General features: G+C 37.7%; 1 protein-coding gene across 1 annotated transcript in view; it reads left to right on the top strand.

The window, feature by feature from the left end:
• Positions 1 to 22,807, top strand: part of LOC117293977 (rho GTPase-activating protein 26-like) — an 89,943-nt gene extending 67,136 nt beyond the window's left edge. Inside the window, 8 exon segments of the mRNA XM_033776491.1 lie at positions 880 to 1,002; positions 4,598 to 4,687; positions 8,995 to 9,102; positions 12,260 to 12,308; positions 13,243 to 13,326; positions 15,760 to 15,840; positions 18,327 to 18,412; positions 19,742 to 22,807. Of these exon segments, the coding sequence (XP_033632382.1) occupies positions 880 to 1,002; positions 4,598 to 4,687; positions 8,995 to 9,102; positions 12,260 to 12,308; positions 13,243 to 13,326; positions 15,760 to 15,840; positions 18,327 to 18,412; positions 19,742 to 19,845 (725 nt within the window). The 3' untranslated portion in view covers positions 19,846 to 22,807.
• Positions 22,808 to 23,232: the final 425 nt, after the last annotated feature.

Here is a 23,232-nt window from a genome sequence, read left to right as displayed (position 1 = left end):
ATTAATTTGTTTATTTTTGCAGGAATAACTTAAGTGTTTGTTTCGTTTGTGTTTCCGATCCCATTTTGTTTTATATTTGTGTGATTGTTTTACTATTTTTTTGCCTTTTTTTTTTCATTTTCATTGACATGTTTATTAAATTGTCTGTACTATGCCAATTTCGTACCAAAATGATGGAGAATTAAGATCATTTGATGTTTTCATGTTTTTATGAGAAGTGCCATTTTTTGTTGTTTATTTGTCAATAAGAACCGTTTTATGTTTTTTAAGTTCTGTGTTGTGCTACGATTTACTTTTTACATTCAAACAAATAAAACTGAAGTGTCAGGAACCGTGCCACAGAAAAGTTTACTTAACAATTCCTAATATCCCAATTAACATCAAAACCATTGGCATAGGTCATGGGTTAGAATCCCACCCAAGTAATGCGCCTGTGATTTTGTTCACAGAACTCGGGAAGAGTTTCCAGACTAACACACGTCAGTGTAAGGTGTAAAACTAAAACCAAATAATATTCTTTATTCCTGATGAAAATTTAACATCTATGAACACCAAAACCCAAATTGATTTCCCCAAAAATGTTTGATGCAATGTTTTTCCGCACAGTCTGTGCATGTCAGGATCATTTGCATCTGTCATGGGTTCGAATCCCACCCAAGTAACACACAAGTGATTTTGTTCAAAGAACTCGGAAAGTATAAAGTGCTTACACACATCGATTGAAACCAAATACTACTTTTTTTCCCGATGCATTTTTAACATCCATTAAAATCACAACCCAAACTTATGTTCCCAAAAATGTTTGATGCAATGTTTTTCCCAGACCGTCTCTGAATGTCAGGATTCTTTTTTGTCGTGTTCTTTGTCCCTTCTCGATAGTAGTGGAGCCCCAGTACAGTTCCAGCAGCAGTCGAGAGTCGATCAGCTCCCAGTCCTCCATCTCAACTCACTCCTCCAGCTCCTCACCGCCCTCCAATAAGAAAGCAAACTCACTTTCTACAGGTAAGGGGTCAATAACAAATATGCGTGCTCTGTAAGGAACCAATAATATTAACAATAACGTCAAATTTGTATGGGACACTTTCTCCAGGTATAGTTTTTTTTGCTGGTACGTAACGGAGCAATAAAATTAACAATAACTTAAAATTTGTATTGGACACTTTCTCCCGGAGACGGTCAGAGCACACTGATCGAAATGTCGAGCAGAAACCGGCTCTTCGCAGAGCCACCACTTCACACACAAGAGGTTTTTTTCACATGGTGTCGCAGTAAATTTTTCTTACTTAGACACTTTAACTTACAAATGTTATATGTGACCGGGTGCTAGCATTTATTCTAACACGGTCAAAGTTTAATTTTGGTTCAGTAGTTGGAGTGATTTGTCTTCTCTGACTTGGCTCTCTGGGGAAGAAGTTTAAAATTTGTTGATGTAGGTGTTGCTGCTTGCCTGGAGAGACAGTTTTTTGTAGCCAGTTACTTCAGAGATTGCAATAATGTATAAAAGTCTTCTGCAACACAAAGTGATGGTCTGATATCTGAGTGTCTGCGTGTTTGGCAGTGCTCATGTCAACACATCGTGTGTGGTTGGACACTGTAGGAGATGCATCCTAAGCAACTGTTTCACAGAGTTTATTGCGGCTGTGGTTGTTCGCTGGTTTGGTCAAAATGCATTGCCAGCAATTAACCGATTAATTCTTTGGAAGGTTTTGTGCCCAATGTCTTTATCAAAGACTTCTTCCTTTCACATTCCAGCCGTCGATTTCACCAAACTCATTCTTATTTAGGAATAATCTTAGGACTTAGGACGAGTTATGTTCCCTAGTATCTGAAGACATGGGTACATTGAACCCATCCTAAGATAGGACGGGTTACTCGTCCTAACTCGAGATAGGATTAATCCTAGCGTTTCGTGAAAGCGGCCGCAGTCAAGTTTTGTCATTAGGCCTTTCATCTCTCTCCAGGATGCTCTTCGTTTCACCGATTGTGGGTTGATGACTCGATTATTACCTAACATCTTTCAAAGGGTCTGATTGCGTTTCTATTACTCGACCTTAAACAAAATTAAAATATGAGCCATTACAATCTATCTTAGACCTATATAAAGAAATTTTCTCATTAATATTTAAAACAAAACAAATTCCATTCCTTCCAGTGGTGCGCAAGGAAAACCTAGTTCCTTTCATGGGTATAATAGATGATTCATGAAACAGTTGTTGATATTGTAGTATACAGACATGAAATGTTTGTCTGGTTTGTTTTCAACCTCCACCCTAGGAATAGACTCTTTGCCAACTGGAACTCCTCCCTCCATCAGGAAAATTTACACTTTTTTCTTTGGGAATCGTCTGCAGGAAAGACAGCCTTCCCCTCTTGGTAAACAAAAACAATCAACACAAGGATTAAGTCCGAATGGAATGATATTATTAACGAATGAGCATGATTGGTCTTTTGATATAATTTGGGGTATTTTATTTTGAGTTTTTAAGTTAAGGTCTGGATTTAAAGGTAGGGTCATAAGATTGGTAACTATTCTAAAAAATAATTATTGTAAAAACTTATTTGGTGAGAAGCGCTCTAAAGCTGGTGATAGTATAAACTAATTTGAGAAATTGTTCGCTTGGAAGTAATATGGTTTGGATAATTTTTCACCCAAAACAATTGAATCTGAGAAACGATTCATCTCTGATTTCTGATCTCTGATTTCATCAATTCTGCGACCAGCGATGCAGTTGGTTACCGCTGACACTTCGCTAGTTATGGATGCATTCAACACTATTGCAAAGTTACTGTGACAGTGTTTTGCCATTTTCCTCATCAAGCAGATACTGTATTCAGCTTAGACTTTCACATGGGACTTTGTAAATAAGCATTCCAGTGTCAACAACCAACCTACGATCCTAGCTTTAAAGTTCAAAAGAAAGTTGTTCTCACTGAAAGACCTAGGTGGGAGTGTACTTCACAACGAATTGAATTTGTCACACTAAGGCAATCATGTCTCAAAGTGTTTTTTTCTCTGGGTGTCAAATAATATTTTATAATGTTATTCCCTCCTTGTTAAAACACCTTCAACATTTAACTATTTTTATATATTCCATTTTTTATTGCACAGGCTGTAAACAGTTATCGATAATATTACCTGTTTTTCTCTCCTACGTCACCAGTTTGTTTGAAAGCAATCGTGACAAATTGAAAGGAAAAAAAAACCCAATGTTTTCTTTCTACTAAATTGCTGCATGTTGTTTTCAAAGATTTCGCTCTGCAAAAAATTAAATTTCCAGCATGTAGCTCTCCTGCTCCGTGCATGAAATGGCAAAAACAAAAATTAACAAGTGACGTCGTCCATTAAAACCATTTCATCTGGTACCCAGTCAACCGGGTTTTATGCTTAAATGTTTTTGCTTTTAAATTCGCTTCAAAACATCTTAAATTAAGAAAATTGTGATTTGTTTTGAAATACTTGTTTAGCACGGAGCGGTGAAGGTAAAAGATTAACCGAAAGTTAAAATTTGCAATATCATCGAGCGAAAACATTTCAATTTTAGCTTGTATTGATCACAGTGTGCATTGGTGACTTATCATTTACTAACACTTGTCATCTCTTTTCTTTCATCCCACCAATCTTTGCCCATTCTGAACGGCCCAATTCCTTTCCTAATCAATTACGACCTATACTTTTTCCCCTCAAACACGAACTTTGACCTCGGCGACCTTGACCTTTGATCTTCACTTTCGTGTTGGTCTGTATCTGTCTGTATCTCATGGCGTTCTGGTGCTTGTGTTTCACTGTTTGTCTACTTGCTCCGCATCACTGATCTTTTGTCTGTCGTATCATTCGTTTGTTTTCATGTTTGCTTCACTGTTTCATGAATCTTTGTGTCCCACTGATTGAATCCCAATTGTTCTTATTGGCCCTATGTCTGGTTCTTCATTTTGTCACTACACACTCCATTCTTCTCTTCCTTCATCCTTCTTTCTTCGGGTACCTCTTCTTGGGTGTCATCTTCCTTGTGCATTAACTGTGCCATCTCTTCCTCTCCTGTTCAATCCTGTTTCCACTAAAAATTGCTGCTTTCCAACCTGTCCGTTACCCTGATCTTTTGCAAACTTCAATCTACCTCCAAATCTACCGTGCGCTCATTTGTCAAATGTTTCATTTTCACCTTCTTCCTTACTAATAATATAATCCACTCACCTTTCCTACCTACGACCCCCATCTCACAACCCCTCTCACCTCCAAACTCATCTCACCATCTTACCAACCCCTGACCACCCATCTCACTAACCCCACCCCTCCCTAACGCACCCATTTCACCAATCCTTCCCACCCATTTCTCCACCGATTTCATGATCATCTCCTACTAATCATCTCTTCCACATCCCCCTCAACTAAACCCCCATCTTTCCCCTCCCCATAACCCCATCTTCCCCTCCGTATAACCTCATCTTACCCCTCATAACCCTCTCTCCCCTAACCCCCTCTCCCCTAACCCCCCTCTCCCCTAACCCCCCTCTCCCCTAACCCCCCTCTCCCCTAACCCCCTCTCCCCTAACCCCCATCCACTCATTCCTTCTCCATTAATGCTGCTATTGACATCAGTCTTCTGGAGGTCCATACAAATGCGGAAATACCCAAAGTACCACACATACCACGGTAAAAATGAAGAAGACGACACTGTGTGCCACGCTAGTATGTCAAGAATTGTTTTGTCCATTTGCTTTTTTTGTTCTTTTTTACTTTGCCTTCCTTTCATTGTTTGGAAGATGTTGTTTACAGTTTGCTTAAGGCTGGGTATTGACTGCGTTGGTAATTGCTGGTTATCTTTCATTTGCTTTTTACTGTACCAGTTTAAATGGTCTTTTTGCATGGCATGGCACCTTGTATTTGGTTGTATTGGCTTATTTTGTAATTTTGCTAGTATTTTTTTTTCTTTTTCTTTTCTTTATTTTGTACTTGTATATTCATCTACAAGATTTAGAAAGATATATTGTTTGATTAGAATTATAACTGAATTAGTTATAAACCACAGAGAGGGAACCTGGAGGACGCTAAGTGATGCAGTTGTGAGACAACTTAATGAACTCCTGCCCCTTTTACATGAGGCTGAGTTTGCACGCATGTATAACAAAACAGGATCGTGTGCACATAATATGTGTGTGGCAGAGTTTGCCATACTTGAAAAGTGAAACCTCATAGCACGTCGTTATTTTACCACCGCATGTCACATGATGTCATTTAGCCATACGTGTGTGTCAAATGATGTCATTTTGACATACAGACTTGTCACCCGATACTAAAATGGCCTTTAGATTCTTTAGGTCCTAATCAGGAATCCCCAAAGAACAATAAATAGCATTTTCACCCTATTTCAGATTTAACATACCCCAATCAGAACCCTTTTTTACCATTCTTTAATTCCTTATTAGGAATGCTCAAAGAGCAATAAAAGCAAAATTGACTCATTCTGAGAAAACATATACTGTTTGGAACCCTTTTCTACCATTGAGGACGTCTTTAGTTCCTAATCAGGAATCCCCAAAGAACAATAAATAGCGCTCGTTTAGAAAACAGCATACCCCCATTTGGAGTCTTTAGCCGCCATGCAGTGTGGACTCTGGATCCAATGGATGGCAACACCTTAAAGGATTTGGTTACTTTTTGTAACACAAAACACAATGTCCACAGATTTGCATCAAACTACACCGTTTGAAGATAATGATAGTAGAAAGTGTACCTTAAAACATTAGTTGCTGAGGTGCTGTAGTTTTTGAGACATTAGTAAAACAGTGTCATGAAAATACGTTTTTAGATGCTAAAATAATTTTCGTCTCATGATCACTGAGACGAAAATTATTTTCATGACATTGTTTTACTCATTTCTCAAAAACTACAGCACCTCAGCAAGTAATATTTTCAGGGCAGCTTTCTACCATCATTATCTTCAAACTGTGTAAGTTTAGTATAAGTCTGTGGACATTGTGTTTTTTGTCCAGCAGCAGTGGTTCATTTCTAAAACAGTTTTAAAATAAGGGAAACAAAAATGTACATCTCCTTCAATATTTTTAGATGAAATTAACCCCCGAAGATACATTTTCACATGAAATGAATAACAGTACAGCTCGTTTAAATTGTGATACTGCATGCATGTTGATGTTGCTTTATCTGTTTCTAATATTGATGTTGCTCTGTATGCGTTCTGCTGCAATTGACTAATCTTGTATGTAAAGTATTCTGCAGCACGGTGGTGTACAGAATGTCACATAGATAAAAACCTGAATGAATTAATCACTCCTTGCACAGAGTTACCCTTATTCCTTGCTACAGAATATTCTGTGTAGTGTGACAGTCTCATCCATTGAAAAGCTATTCTTGAATTTGGTTCTAAACTAAATAGAATAACATTCACATTTATCTGTGATTGTTAGGAAAATTAATCCGATTTGTTGTCTTCTTGTTTGTAACTACTTGGAGGAAAAGTTAAAGGAACACATTGCCTTGGATCGGTCGAGTTGGTCTTTGAAAAGCGTTTGTAACCGTTTGTTATAAAATGCATATGGGTAGAAAGATGTTGTAAAAGTAGAATACAATGATCTACACAAATATGCTTCTCATGTATGGCCGACCGTGTTATTTCACGACGTAAAAGGAAACCTGCAATTTTGAGTGATATTAGTGTGGATCATTATATTCTACTTTTAAAACATCTTTCTAACCATATGCATTTCATAACAAACGGTTTCAAACGCTTTTAATAGACCAACTCGTCCGATCCAAGGTGACAAGTTCCTTTAAAGAAAATCAACACATCATCCCATAGGACATCTTACCGTTATATACTTTAAAAATTTGTGTTGAAAACTTGATGATTCAAATGAGTGTACTCTTTCCAAACCCAAAGTGGTACCATCACATTTTAATTATTTAAGTGACAGTCACAAAATACTGCCCTCTATAGCTTGTGCAAGGAGAGGATTATTTATGTTCTGGTTCATATTTCACTGGACTCGCATGGCGTTGAATACTATAAGCTCGGCTGCTGATATTTGCCATCACAAAACTAATCAAATTCAATGAAACATATTCTTCTATACGATACGATCATAAATGAGCCTGCTGCAAATAGAATATTCTCATTGTAATTTCGACAAGTCTTTAGATACATTATGGTGTTAGACCTTTCTTTTGCTTACAAACTTTTGCCACCATTTTCTATGGGTGCTCTCGAGTATCACAAAATGCATAACTGGGTTGGCATAAATTTGCCCTTTTTGCTAAATCCTTGAAACTCTTGAACAAAAACATGTGTACTCTTTGTATTGGGTAGCACGTGGGAGACTTTGGGATGCTAGGTGGCTGCAGACTTAACCAGGTAAATTTCCATTGTTTACGTAGTTCTGAGTGTGCGCACATGACCGAGAACAATGGATTTTACCTGGTAAGTCTGCTGCCACCAAGCGTCCCAAAAGTCTCCTCTTGGTTTTATCAGTGATATGGCTACTTTGATAGCAGTTGTGAGTTGCAATTCTTTGTCATAAAATCAGCCCATTGCCAACCATGGTTGGTCAACTTGCAGCTGTGATGTTGCAGAAGAAAGGTCTATAGTCAAATTTAAGCACAAATATTTTACTAAGCTGACATCAAATGAGCAATGTTAAATTTGTGCTTAGGCAATATGTCTGGTTAGCAGTGAATATTATGTGTTCAAGTTGTGGTTCAAAGTTTATAGTTGAGTACCATTATCTGTTAATTAACTGCAACTTGTTGTTGACGATTTTTTTCTTCTTCTTCAGTACCTTAAATGAGCGCTTAGAACTTTCATTAGCCTATAACAATAGCTATTTCAAACTTTACTCTAAATTTTCGGGTCAAATCTGGCAAAAATCGGACCTAGCATTTCAAACAACAATTGTAGAAAGGCACTTCTCAAAATAATCATCCTGTGAAAGTTGTATTTGTTAGTTTTGGTTATGAGTTTCATATATACATATTTTTATATTGGAATTCATCTTTTGTTGTTATAGTAATTTTCAACATCTTTTTGATTTTGTTATTGTATTCATCTAACATGATAATGATAGTGTTTTTTTTGTATTGCACTTTGAGCACCTTCCAAAGCATTTGGGACAGTACCTAAGGATTTGAGTTCAGGACCTTTCATTGACTTTATTCCAAGGATCGCTTCTTTGGAACAAGTCCAAGAATTGATTCCAAGGGTTGGTTCAAAGAATACTTTAAGGTTCAGTTCCGAGCTTTACCTTCAAAGAATGTTTTGAAGGATCTGTTGCAAGATTTGTTTTTCTGAGGATCAGTTCAAAGGATTGGTTCTAAAGACAGGTTTTCAAAAATACTTTGTAAAGATTGGTTTCTAGACAAAGTCATGTTTCCAAAAGTCTTTCCATGGATTGGTTCCAAGGATCACTTCCAAAGAATGTTTCCTAGGAATCTTTCCTTGGATCGGTTCCAAGAATAAGTTTCGAGAGTCAGTTGCATGAGCCGGCTCAAGGAATCAGTTCCAAGAATCTCTTCCAAAGAATGTTTCTGATGAATATTTCCTTGGATTGGTTCCAAGAACCGGTTCCAAGAGACACTTCTAAGGAATGTTTCTAAGTAATATTTCCGTGATTTAGTTACAAGAATCCGTTCCAAAGAATATTTCCATGAATTGGTTCAAAAAATCGGTTCTAAGGATCTCTTCCAAAGAATGTTTCCTAGGAATCTTTCCTTGGATCGGTTCCGAGAATCAGTTCCGAGAATCGGTGTCAAGAGCCGGCTCCAGGAATCAGTTCCACGAATCTCTGCCAAAGAATATTTCCAAAGAATATTTTGATGGATTGCTTTCAAGGATTGTGTCCAAGGATCACTTCCAATGAATGTTTCTAAGCATCAGTTTCAGTTTAATTTACAAAGACCCCAAAGTTTTTGTACAGCATGCCAACCTTCTTCCTAATCTCCTCTCCCTTTGTTCCCTTCTTCTCGTAACAATTATTATTCATCAGGTAAAACACCACCGCTATGTTTACCAGGAAGTCTCGAGGATACTAGACAATTATCAGTAATGCCTCTATCATCGAGGCCGCCTCATGACTTAGCACAGCCTCTTAAAGGTAAAGGTCAGATTGCCTGCTGGTAGATGTAACTTAACATTTTAACAATCCCGATCATGCCACTAATTGTTGTTTAAAATATTCAAATGGTTGCAAGCTTTTCTAACAAGAACAGCGTTGTTCTAAACCTGTTTGGATGCGGTTCTTAATTTAATTGCTATGTAAAGATCAGTGGGGCACCAGCCAAATATAATACACATCACATGGTATTTTGCTGGTTATCAAAGGTTTTATACAGTAAGCAGATAGCAAACTTTTTATGCGGTAAGCAGATTCTTATACTATGTAACTCTACAAAACTTGCAGTAGGTTGTTGTTGTGTGTGTTTTTAGTCAAAGACACCAGGTATATATAAAATCAAATCTGCATAAATAACTAATAACTTACATATGTTGCTTTGTTATTCTTGTACACCACTACGTTGGCATCACATTCACGCTTTCTGCTTTTATTTTGATGTCGGATATTATTGTTATCCAAGAAGTTGCCGCCAAGTTAACACTACCTCACCATAGTCTCTAGAGATTTTTTTTCTCAAGTAGAAAGTGACACTTTACAGAAATTTAAAAGCTTCGAGGTACTTTTAAATAATCAATGTTTCAAATTGGGGTGGTTTTTTTTTCTTCAGGCCCACATACTCACACAAAATTTGAAATACTTGCGGCTATAACAGTGAAGAACAAAGTGGCATTTCATTCTAAATCAATGTTCTCCCAGCCAAGGAGTTTTCTAAGCCAGTGTTCCTGGCTTCTAATATGCAACTTTGTAGTTACAACAGAAGAGGAAATACAGCTATTTGCCCATCAAGCACAGAGGTCGGCCATCGAAACGAGGTTGACGGTTAATTACTGGAAAAGAACAGACGCAGTAGACCCCTTAAAGATTTCCTCTTTTTCAATTGAAAACTGAAATTACATTTTCAGTTGTTTCTTTCGACCCACCCACAGTATCGGAAAAAAAATCAAATTTATTTTGAAACTTTGATTATTCTGACCATCACTTTTACAGAGATTGTGGTAACACTTGTGTTGTAAGAGATGATTTGGTTTAAGCAACTTCATCTATTTTAAGTATTTCATGTATTTTGGTGTTTGTAGAAATAGAGTTTTCAATAGATGGGTTGCAATAGGCATCATCGACGGCCATTGTTGATGTATTGAAGGAAAAATGCATGCGTGTACGCGCTGCGCCTGCAATTTTACCGCAAACCTTTCTATATCGTATTTCCACCATGCAAAGTTTCAAATCCTACTTATTCTATCCTATTTTGTTTCAGTATCATTACAATAGGCTGTTGTAACTTGTTACTGATTGTTCTCCTTTGATGCAGGCCATGATATGGGTCTTTGCAGGTCGCTTAATCAATTTAAGTTAGACCCTGTCTGAATTACTGGCTAAGGCTGTTGCTAAGGCTGTTGCTATGGGCCTTTTATGTCGCAACGTTTGTTCTTGATCAAGCAGTAGCAGCTAATTTAAACACAACCTTAAAATAGTTGCTTTTTATTTTGAGAGTCAAGTTTAACTTTCTGCGAGCAGAGCTACGTAAAGCTTAGCTTGATCACTTCTAATAAAAATAAAGTTTGTAGAAATAGAGTTTTCAATAGATGGATTGCAATACGCATCATCGACCGCCATTTTTAATGTTTTAACAAAGGAAAAGTGCATGCATGTACGCGCTGCGCCTGCTATTTTCCCTTGTTAATACATCAAAGATGGCGGTCGATGAATGGTATTGCAATCCATCTATGGAATAAGTGGTCACTGTTGCTGTATGGTGATCAGCTGCCATTAGGCAACATGTGTGGTTCAGAATTGTTTCAAGTTGTGTGATGGGAGAGACTAGCTCAAGTCTAAACTGTGTCCTATGCAATTTTAGTTTTCTTCTGTGAAACTGAAAATTCTATGTTGTGATTTATTTGCGTTGTTTAGTTGTATTTTGTTTTACCATGGATTTAAGTCATAAACCACAAGGGAAACCGACTGGGTAAATGTTTTGGGTTGAACAAAGAACATTTACTACACTTTTTTTTTAACCTGCTGCCTCCGGATTATTGTGCCAACGCTCCACCAACTGACCTATCTACAATCCCGGCCAAAATGCTTGGGCCACCCATTCCCAACAGTTTAATAAACATTGCCTGTCCACTTACCCCTGACAATTAACATTCTGTCCCCCGTGCCCCGCTTAATGTTGACTGGACTGCAGAAGACCGTGCAATGAGAACCAACATTGAAAGGGGGCCTGGGGGCCCAACGAGATATGGCCCAGATTGTAGCCCTACCTAAAGTAGGCAGTCTCGCTATTTTGTCAATCTTTATTTGGGGTGCCAGTTAAAAGCCATTCAACATGTAACTGCTATATAGCAGGGATCACATGTAAGTTTATAATACAACCTAGGAAGCGGTAGCAGAAGGATCACTTTTAGGGGGATGCTACTTTTTTTATTTCACTATAATTATTTTATTACCATGGATTAAAGGCAGTGGACACTATCGGTAATTACTCAAAATATTTATTAGCATAAAACCTTTATTGGTGATGAGTAATGGGGAGAGGTTGATGGTATAAAACATTGTGAGAAACGGCTCCCCCTGAAGTGCCATAGTTTTCGAGAGAGAAGCAATTTTCCACGAATTTGATTTTGAGACCTCGGGTTTAGAAATTGAGGTCTCGAAATCAACCATCTAAATGCACACAACTTCATGTGACAAGGGTGTTTTTTTCTTTTATAATTATCTCGCAAGTTCGATGACCGATTGAGCTCAAATTTTCACATGTTTGTTATTTTACGCATATGTTGAGATACACCAACTGTGAAGGCTAGTCTTTGACAATTACCAATAGTGTCCACTGCCTTTAAGTGATTGATATTGAGATGTCGGATCGGTGAGGGGAATTTCGCTTCCAGCATGTGTTTCATACTCTGCTAACCTCACTCTGCTTACGTTGATGCATGCTTATTAGCTTTTAGAAGGACAAAAATCTCTTCGGCTGCATTGACTTTCAATATCTCTGACGTTCAATGATGGAATTTGAACAAATTGCAAGTGTGTTAATTTATTGTTATCCAAGAAATGATGATAATTGAAAATGTGAGACTCACCATGGAGTGTTTTCAAGTCATGAATGTGAGTTTTTTTTCTGTTTTCTTTCTAGGCGCACCAAGCACTATTATAAGACCACCCCTGGCAAGAGCAGATGAAATGTGAGTTATTCTGTAGTTTTGGTGACTGCTTTGTATTCCAACACCCCTATGTTCCGACAATCCTATGTTCCGACAATCCTATATTCCGAAAACTCCATGTGATTTATTCCCTATTCCCTAGGGCCAATACTAACAGGATTTCTATAGCGCCTTTCCATCTAGATCATGGCGCTCAGCAACAAGAGGTTAGGGTTTGGGTGCGGAATATACACCAAGTTTGTCGGAACAAAGCAGTGTCGGAACATAAGGGTGTAACTGTATTTTTGAGTTATTTTTTTTATTTTGGCAAAAAAAAAAATATATATACATAAAAAATTGGCTGATAGCGTGGCTAGTGAAGCTGTCTATTCTGATGATCCTATTCATTGCATGCTGGGATCATTATGGAATGCAATGGCACATTACCGTTCCCATTATAATAAGGTACTTGATACCCTCCAAGTGTAAATTTATTCAATATCACGAAACATCGAATGCATCACAAATATATTGGGTTGTCTGTACATTTTTGTGCAATAAATAATTTTTTCATTGGTGATCTGGGATGGTATGATATTCAACTAAAAAGGGATTGAATTTCACCATTGGGCTGATGCAGTTTTTTTCTTGTGCTTGACATCAGGTTGCAGTCTGAAAGACCATCAAATACAATGGCATTTTACACCACTTTATCATGAAGTTGGAGACTTGTGATTTTCATGAGGACTCTCCATATTGAAAAATGAGTGCATCACAAAACTCGATTTGAACTTTGAAACCCTCTCTATACACAAGTCCATTGTCATTGTGGTCCAAACTCTTGCTCAAGTTCAGCAGTAATTTCATCGTTTGGAGGAAGCAGGAATGATGGGATTCTGAAAATAAGCATGAGATCGATAGTTTTTATCATTTTCCATCGCCATCACAATTCAGCATTTTTGCCTCAAATTGACAGATTTGATAGAGATTGTCGTGATGTACAGACACGAAACAAGAGTGCTTCCGCTAGCTCTAATACAAGCTCATCCTCAGCCTCTCAGTAAGTTTCATTTATTTTCCTTCTGTTGGATCACCCCCTCGTCCTTGCTTCCTACCTTCTCTATTTTTTTTCAAATTTCTTACGTCATTTCAAAGTATTGGTTCATTGGTTAGGCTTGGTCTAGTGGTTATACTGCAGAACTTGCAATTACAAGAATCCACCAAGCTAACCACTAAATTCCAAAATGACTAGAATGAGGATTGTCGTCTAGTTACGGAGTCACAATTTCTTCCTGTAAATTCAATCTTTATTATATAGTTTTTAGATCAGCATTTTAGCGATAATTCAGGTCGAATCGCAACACAAATAAAAGAGCTCCATTTTAAATATAAAAAAAACAAATCAAATAAAATTACTTCAAATTATTTTAGCAAAGAAGACTCAAAACGATGATAGAGAATTTTTTTAATTTTTCATTGAAACACAAACCAGAAAACACGAAACAAAATTTGAAAACCCCCAAATTCTAAAAAAGAAAAAGAAAACTTGTACGAATTCCATATCACCCAATAAGAATAAGAAAAATGTCAAAGCTGCGTCTTGAGGTGTTGGCCATAGGATTTGACCACTGCCATGCAGCCAAATACACAGCAAGCCAGCTATGGTCAGTCAATGGGAGGCTTTGGAGATGGTAGCAGGCATCCAACTCACCAGGGCCCAATTTCATAGAGCTGCTAAACAATTTGCTTAGCATGAACATTTTGCCTTGATAAAAACAGGATTACCAACCAAATTTCCACGTGATTTTCAGGATAAGCAAACAACAGCCGAATACCAGTAACAAGCAATATGCAACAAATGGAAATGTTGTTGGTAATCCTGTTTTGTCAAGGAAGAAATCTTATGCTAAGCAAATTGTTGTGCTTAGCAGCTCCTTCTCACGTCCATCCCATCACTGAGGACGATGGGAAATTACCTGAGTGTGATGCCTGCCTTCTCCTCTGAAGTCTTCCATTGGAACTCCAGCAAACACTGTTTCAAATGTATCAGTTTATTTGACACCAATCCTGTCCTTGTTCCCAATTTTTTGCCAATGCTTATTGTGATTTTTTTATATTTTTTATTCTGAATTGTTTGTATTCAATCTTGCATTTGTAGATTTTTGTTTTCTTCCCCCGGTCATTCATTGTCATTCATTATTTTTGCATCAGAATTCATGATAACAATTGTATAAGTGTTATTTCTTAATAGGTGTTATTTCTTGGGAAGCAATTTTCTGAAATTGACACCTGTGCCCATTTTTATAGAGCTGCATAATCTAAAAATATTGCTTAGACCTTTTCTGCTTAGCTAAAATTAGGAGGATGCCAGTCATACATGTAGATTGTACATGATAAATTGCATTTTATCTGGTAACCATATTCTCCACATTCTGGTAAGCTTACCTTATCTGTCTGTTTATGGGTAAGCAGCTCTATGAAATTAGGCCCTGTTTATTTGTGTGATGTCTTTACTCTATGGTGTGATCATGCTTGGTTTGTGTCGGGGTTCCATGCTCGGTGTGTGTGGCAGTTTTGTCGTTAGTAAGGCTTTTTTTTCTTTTCTTATGCACCTGCACTTGTGGGTCCCTTAACAGTGAAAAAATGCTTTGCCGCAAACTTTACTTTATTGAAGATTTTACTTGGAGAGGAGTTCTTCAGCTAAGGGAATAAAGGAGAAATAATGGATTGGTCTTACTGACTGAACCGTTTTGCTAACAAAATATAGGTTCAAACAATGGGAGAACAAAAAAGTAGTTATCTTTTGACTGGAGCGACGAACAAAGAAACAAAAGTTCAATGCAGAAAAGAGCTTAAGCACTTTGCTTTCCAGGTATTTAGGGTACCAGCCAAAATGCCTCACGTCACACATACCGCCTGTGACTGGTTTCCTGCTGTTTTTTTGTTGAGCAGAAAATAGTGAAGCAAAATTTTCTGCTGAAGCAGGTCTATAAAATTAAGTTCTGCACAAATTGATCGTACATACTTTTGTGTTTCATGTGAGATATCACATCATGCATGCATCACATTTCCAATGAGTAGGTTTTGAGTTAAAAGATTTTTTTAAAAGGTTCTTTTTTTATTAACTTGTCACCATCTCAAAAAGGTGTCATACCAAAACGTCGAACTGAGTTCCTCATTGGGCTGTCGTTATCCCAATGGGTTCCCTGATTTGGGTTACTTGATATTCTCTTTTTGTAAAAAGTAGGCCCAGATAGAGCTATCAATATACCGCAAAATGAGATATTTAGGGTGACAATGAACTAATGAGTATATCACCCACATTATGTCTTCACTGCACATCATATCATTTCCATCAGTTCAAAGCTGAAGATTTCACACCATCCAGCATGCACCAAGTCAAAAAACTTTCCCAAAGAACAAAATAGTTACGTATCAAAGTACCACATATTTTGATCGTATTTGTTGTTATTCCACCCTCCGATTTTTTCAGATCCAGCAGTTCAGATACTTCTGGATTCCAACCTGCTATTAGTGATATTAGACGTTTAATTGAATCAGATCCTAGTAAAAAGTAAGTGTGCATGATTGAAGACAGTGCAATGCATGAAACAAGTATATCAAATCGTAAGTTCTACCCGTGAGCAAATCAACTATTCCCTCGTCCCTTAGAGAAAAGAGAATGCCACGTGACGTTCTCGTTCTCGGACGTTACTTCCGACTGAATGTTATATATAGCTCCCTGGTATTGATATTGAAGACTAACATTGCTAACTTATTTAAGATTCAAACGTTAACTAATACTGTTGGGTGAATGTGACACTCCATGCTGGAACCAGGCACTTCCTTCTGAATTTCAATACTGGGTTTGATTTGCTCATCGAATAGATGAGAAGAACAGCTTGCGATCTGTAAGGATTCTTCGTGATTTTTTTCATTTTTCTCTTATCCCCCTAGAACATCTAAAGGTGCACCCTCATCTTTTCTTGGTAGAAGCAAACTTGCCATCACAGAGATAAAAACAACTTGCACACGTGAATATATTTTTCACAAATGGGTCTAAGCACTATTAATGTCTTCTGCCATAGCGCAGGAAAGAAGACACAAAATAACAATATAGAGAATAAGAAGAGAGAAATTAAACATGCGAAAACACTATTTTGAACAGTTTCTTGAATACATTAAAGGCAGTGGACACTATTGGTAATTACTCAAAATAATAATCACCATAAAACCTCACTTGGTAACGAGTAATAGGGAGAGGTTGATAGTATAAAACATTGTGAGAAACGGCTCCCTATGAAGTGACATAGTTTTCGAGAAAGAAGTAATTTTCCACGAATTTGATTTCGAGACCTTAAGTTTAGAATTTGAGGTATCTCGCAACTCCGACGACCAATTGAGCTCAAATTTTCACAAGTTTGTTATTTTATGCAGTATGTTGAGTTACACTAAGTGAGAAGACTGGTGTTTGACAATTACCATTAGTGTCCATTGTCTTTAATAGAACCAGGGAACACGGCCTTTGTTCTTAGTAGTTTTTTAGATTCTATTTGAAATGATGCAGGCAGTCTGTAAACCTTAAATGTTACATTCTGTACATTTAGGGAGCTCCATCTTCAATCATTCAATCGCATTGTGTGGACATATATAGTCTTTTGTCAAGGCTTTTCTTGGCTTGCCGCGATTCCAAGCTTTGGATTGCTGCTCTCCAAGCCATGAAGGACTTGACAAAAGGCCAGCTGTTAATTGCACAAAACTCATCCTAACTAAAAGACTTATCTTCGGACTTGGGACGAGTCCCAACCCTGCACTGTAGCATGCAGACCTTAAGATTAATCCCAAGTTAAGACGAGTTACTCGTCCTAACTCGAGATAAGACGAGTCCTAACTCTTTGTGAAATCGACCCCAGGGTCCTGTTGTAAATGTTTCTCAACACATCATGTTGGTATCAACGCCGATATTTCAGTTGTCTTCACTATTTACAAGAAGTGCCTGGTTTGGGCGGGGAGTATCACAAGTTGTTTTTTATCTGAATGAATTGTCACCTTTGAGGTTATTGTAAAGGATTGTTCAAGCAAACCCTTTTAGCATAAAGTCATAATTTCTGGCGGGAAATCTTCAGAAATTATCATTTAGGTCAATGGTCAATAATAAACATAGCCTTCGGCCATTGTAACACAACTTTTAACCAAGTGGAGTGGATACCAGTGTGATGTAGACCACCATGCCCTCAGCTGGTTGCCCGGCTGGTTGCCCGCCTCACACTGTTCAGCAATTTTGTTCTTCTCCCAAGCAGAGGTGCACTTTTTGTTGGCCTATGCTAAAAGCTTGGGGTATAATTTGAAGCGCTTTTTGGCACCACTGGGCATGCATGTCTACAATGGACTGTGCAAGTCTCGCTTATTCAAACATTGTTGGGACCAGGGCCCAATTTCCTAGAGCGAGCAAGCACACAAACTTGCTAAGCACAGGAAACTCTTGCAAAGCAAAAAAAAAAATAATAATTCCAGCCAAATACCATACAGTTACCATTGTTGTGACTGGTATCCCACTCATTTCTTTTTTAACAAAGGATTTTGCTAAGCAGAATCTGCTGCTAAACAGCTTTAAGAAATTGATACCTGATGACAGTGTGTGACTTTTTCTCCTTCATGCATTACCAATGTTTATGGGAGCAAACTGGTCTTTGCTAAGCAGAATCTTCTGCTAAGCAACTTTATGAAATTGGGCCCTGTTTAAGTGTGCGAGTTTGTCTCCTTCATGCATTAAAGCAGTGTAAGTGGGGGCAAATTGATCTCAAAAATGTTCGCGAAATTTGCATAAGTCTTGCACGATGTATAAATTTGCCCTCCAAATTCTGGTCACTAAGGCAGTTCTGTGGTAGCAACTTTCTAAGGGGTTCTAGAGGTAGTCAAAACAAGAAGATTCTGGGACTTTCAGATTTTTTTGTTTGCATGTTTGAACCATCCTACCTATGAATGCCTCTACCCCCCTGGTTTGCTTAATCTTTGTTGTTTGCTCTAAAAACCCACTCTCTGCTATCCTTATTGTAACAGGGATATTTGTGTGAGGACGTTATATGCATGTGATGCTGACAACGAATCAGAGCTCTCGTTTGTTCCAAATCAGATCATAATTAATGGTGAGTCTCCCTCCTGCTTGAAAAAAAAAAATTGTTACAAAATTCCCAGTCATAACACTTCTTGTCTCGTTTTATGCCTGATTTAATCTCGGGGCTGTGTTTATACTCCATGTTTTAAGAGTAAAGTTGATAATTCTAGTGCCTGCCGTCTCTAACAGTGCAAGCTCCGTCAACCTATTCAGGATAATAATTCTAAGCGGTTTGCAATTTACTGGCATGAACTTTTGAAAATTTTGATCAAAATATTTGACAATGTTTAACCTGTATCTCCTGTTTTGTTTCTGACACTTTTTTAATGACATAGCACACTTTTTGCAAAGGTGGGTAGGTTGCTCTTCCACCGTTATAATCTTTTTGTGGTACAGGTGTTTAAAACAAAAAAACATATAATAATAATAATAATAATAATAATAATAATAATAATTTGGGGGGCTAATCGTCCTTACTAAGCTAAGAGCTGAATTGCGAAGGACGTGGCTACAACGTGTTCGAGAAGAAGGCATGCAAGGGCACATTCAGCTGCGAGCCACATCAACCCATAATGACCGTGGAGCACAGCCAAGATCGAAAGTGTTTGATTTTTTTTTTAATGATAGTGGCTTCTTATATAGCGCTCAAATCCATCACTCAATGACACTCATGGGGCTCCAACATTATTATATCTAGTCAGGGCATTATGTTTCATTCACTATTGGTAATTACTCAAAATAACTGTTGGCATATAAACTTACTTGGTAACGAGCAATGGAGAGCTGTTGCTAGTATAAAACATTGTGAGAAACCGCTTGCTCTGAAGTAACGTAGTTTTTGAGAAAGAAGTAAAGAAATTTGAATTGTATTCGAGACCTTAGCTGAGGTCTTGAATTCAAGCATCTGAAAGCACACAACTTGTGCGACAAGGGTGTTTTTCTTCTATTATTCTCTCGACGACCGAATTGAGTTTTCACAGTTTTTTTTTCTATGCATATGTTGGGATACACCAAGTGAGAATACTGGTCTTTGACAATTGCCAAAGGTGTCCATTGCTTTTTACAATCTTTCAGCTCCCTTGAGAGACTATGCTGTACTGCAATGTATAAATCAATCACAAGAACCATCTCTGCCCTCACAGCTACCCATTTACCCCTGGGTTAAGAGAAGCTTGCTGCGTGCTTTGATGATGTATGCGTTTGGACGCGCATACGGTTTGCCCTACAAGATGGCGACTTTTCATAGCAAAAAGGGGTTATTAAATATGGTCTATAATAAGCAGCCAACATGGTTTCCTACCTGTTCCTAATAACAATACAACACTTTCCACTATTTCTTCCCTCCATTTTCAATTCACAGTTAAGGCATCGAAAGAGAAAGGTTGGCTCCTAGGTACACTGAACGGCAAAACAGGTCTAGTTCCCGAAAACTATGTAGAAATGCTACCAGGGCCAAGCACCTAGCGACAGTTCCCTCCCAAAAGACGTTAGTACCAGTATAAATAAATCCCCCCACATTTTAACTACTGTAATTCATAAAATTTTGTAAGACGGTTCTCCGTATATGTGAAAATGTAGTCCGGTACACCCCTGTCGAGATATTCCCTTTTTGTAAAGAGATAAGAGGAAACGTTTTACGAGTTTGGTTATAGGGCTCTGTTTTTTAAAGGGTTGGGTTTTGTTACGGATATAGTTCTTGTAGGACAGAGGTAGACTTTTTCCCAAGACATGACAAAATTGATGATACAGTTTTACTCTATATTAGGGGTTGATGTGGAAGTGTGCTTTGTGAGTGCTGAGTGAACTGACCCTGTTATGGTAAAGAGGGTAGGTGCATGATGCATAATAAGAAAGGATGAGCATAAGTAATATCTTTGGATGTTCTTTTGCTCTTGCTCTTGAAGGAAACTTCGGTGGAGTTAGTGTCAGACACTTATTCTAACCACACTCCAGCCATGTCGCTTTGAAAAAGAGATTCATAAAAATTGGAGTATAGATACAGTATGAACCAAGCTGTCCCAATTGGGAGTTGTTGTTCTGATTAGAACTCCTTTCACCCAATAAGGGTTTGTCCAACTTAACAGACCTTTGGGAAGCTCTCCCAATTGGAATCTGCTGTCCCGATTAGGACTACTTTCACCCAATTAGGATTGGTCCAACGCAAGAGACCTTTGGGAAGCTCTCCCAATTGGGAGCTGCTGTCCCGATTAGAACTTGTGTCTCCAAAGTAGTCATTTTTCCTGATCGGGATAATTTGGGTGACAACATCAACCAAGCTATCTCAAATAGGAGCTAATCCTTCCACTTTAACTCTTTTTACCCAATCTGGATACCTTATGGTCAGAGTAATAATCATCCCCAATTGGGATGTGTCTCCATTAGAATGTTTGACTCCCAACCCTCAAACAACAAGAGCATACGCTATTTAAGTCAGCAAGGTGGTTGGCAAAGGGAATGTCATGTACTTAATAGAAAATAGATAGTTGTACAATTATATTTAAAAAAGTGAAAGCTCAAAATGGAAAAAAAACAAAAACCTTTTTATAATTTCTATAATAATGAGGGAGATTTTGAGAACCAGCGGTAGGATTTTGGTTTGTATTTAATCCAAGTAGAAAAACCAATCTATTTTGTGTTGGATCTCGAAACCTTGCTGATTTTGGAACGGGGAAAAAGTTTGTACTACTACTACGTTGTATTGTTAACACTAATACTTAACAAATTCATGTATATACTATGTTAATAATTATGTGCATCTACTGGTAAATCAATGCTGCAGTGACAGCATGAAGAATGTATAGATTATACATAGTTGGCCTATTAAAGCCATGAAATCGTCTTAGGCTTAGGAATTTCATTTTCACTACTGTGTCCTTGAAAATGTGTAATAATATGACTCCAAATATAAATAAGTGATTTTTGTTTTGTTTTTGCTTGAGCTGAATTTTTACTTGGAAAATCCAAATCGTGAAGACCTAAATATTGTATGGTTACCGTTCTTTTTAAAAATTAGAGCTATATCTTAACTAAACTGGTACCCTGTATTTATACTACATTCCTTGATGTAGACTTTGTATGTCTAGCTGTATATAGACCGACTGGGAACCAGTGTACCTAACTTCTACATTTTGTACCATACATAGGCATTTAGACAAATTGTGTGTAATTTTCATGTTGCAATGTTCTGTATGTAAGAATAATTTTTATCACTGGACTTACTCCCCATTTAATGTGTGCGGTGATTTGGACCCTTTTTAAACTAGTGCTTCAATTTATTTCTGTTTTTTTTTAATCTCAATTGAGCAAGAACATATAGGGAACTATCCAGCCATAATGTACAATCCTTTTGGCTGGTCACCAGGGCCCAATTTAAAAAGGCTAAGCAAAAATAGCAGAGCACCAGTGGCAATAACATTACAGGCAAATTTGGCTGGTAGAACATCTCTGCTAAGCAACATTTTCTGTGTTGAGCAATTGTTTGTGATGACCTGCTCTTCATTTTGTTAAGCTGCTTAGGCACATGAGAGTAGCTAAGCACAACATAATAAGGTTACTACCATTTCCGTATGTACCATCTATGACTGGTATCCTGTTCATACAGATAAAAGTATTGTACATCAAATGTCATCGCGGCTGGTAACCTCAATATTCATCTGCTGTGCTTAGGAATGTATTTGATTTTACTAGCTTTATGGGTTTGTACCAAGCCTTTTCTTTAGGCTCTGCTAATTTATTCCTCCATGGGCTGTCACCAGTTCAAATTCTGGCTGCGGGTTCCGGACTCCATGTCAAATAACTGTGCAAAATGTACACGGCTCTAAAATTTATGACGGATCCCAAGACAAAGCATAGGTTTGGCGAAAGCCCAACGAAAATTTGCCTCACTGTTCTTTAATTTGTGCATAGAACCTTACAGATGAATGGATACGCCAGTCTTTGCAATCTAGGAAATTTGCTTTTTTATTCCTACCCTGATCTGATCATCTGACCTCATACTTCGAGGCTCGTGAACATTTCGAGGCTTGTTTATCCTTGCGGATAAAGACAGGGGCCCAGTCTAGTCTATATTATTCCATGTGCAAGTTTATCTTTGGACACTCACTGACCATGATGGAATAACACTCAGCGTTATTAAAGTGAAAATTTACAAACAAACACAGGTGGTTGATCAATAGTTATAGGTGAAGCGTAAACACTAAATCAATATTTAATGAATAGCCCTTTTAAAGGCAATGGACACGTTTGGTTATTTTCAGAGACCAGTATTCTGACTTGGTGAATATAATATTATGCATGTAATAACAAACCTGTGAACTCTTTGGTTCAATGGGTCGTCACAAGAAAATACTGAAGGGAAAAAAACCTTGCCGCACAAATTTGTATGCTTCAGGCCTGAGGTCTTTCTCAGATTCAAATAATTTAGTGAGAAATTACCTCTTTCTCAAAAACTACATTGCTTCAGAAGGAGTTGTTTCTGCAATGTGTTATACTATCAACAGCTCTCCATTGCTTGTTACCAAGTCGGTTTTTATATGTAAGTTTTGATTAATTATCAAACGTGTTCATTGCCATTAAGTTGTTCTTGTAAAAACAGCCTAGTGCTGATTGTATCGCCCCGGAAACTCACACTTATGAGTTGCTTAAGACTAATTAGTCATAAATTACAGTCGAGATAAGTTATACATTTCTGAAGCTAGGCCTACCTAATTGTCTGGCCACTGAATAGTTCATTACCCAAACCAAGTGGTCTTACTAGAAAAATGTTCAATGGTAAATAGACTGGCACCTTTTACTGATGTCACTTCAAGATCCATAACAAGTGCTTGGAATAAGACAACGATGGCTACTAGT

The sequence above is a fragment of the Asterias rubens genome, chromosome 8, assembly GCF_902459465.1.
Source record: "Asterias rubens chromosome 8, eAstRub1.3, whole genome shotgun sequence".
NCBI lineage: Eukaryota > Metazoa > Echinodermata > Asteroidea > Forcipulatida > Asteriidae > Asterias > Asterias rubens.
Note: the sequence above shows the minus strand (reverse complement) of the source record. Positions and strands in the feature narration are given on the sequence as shown.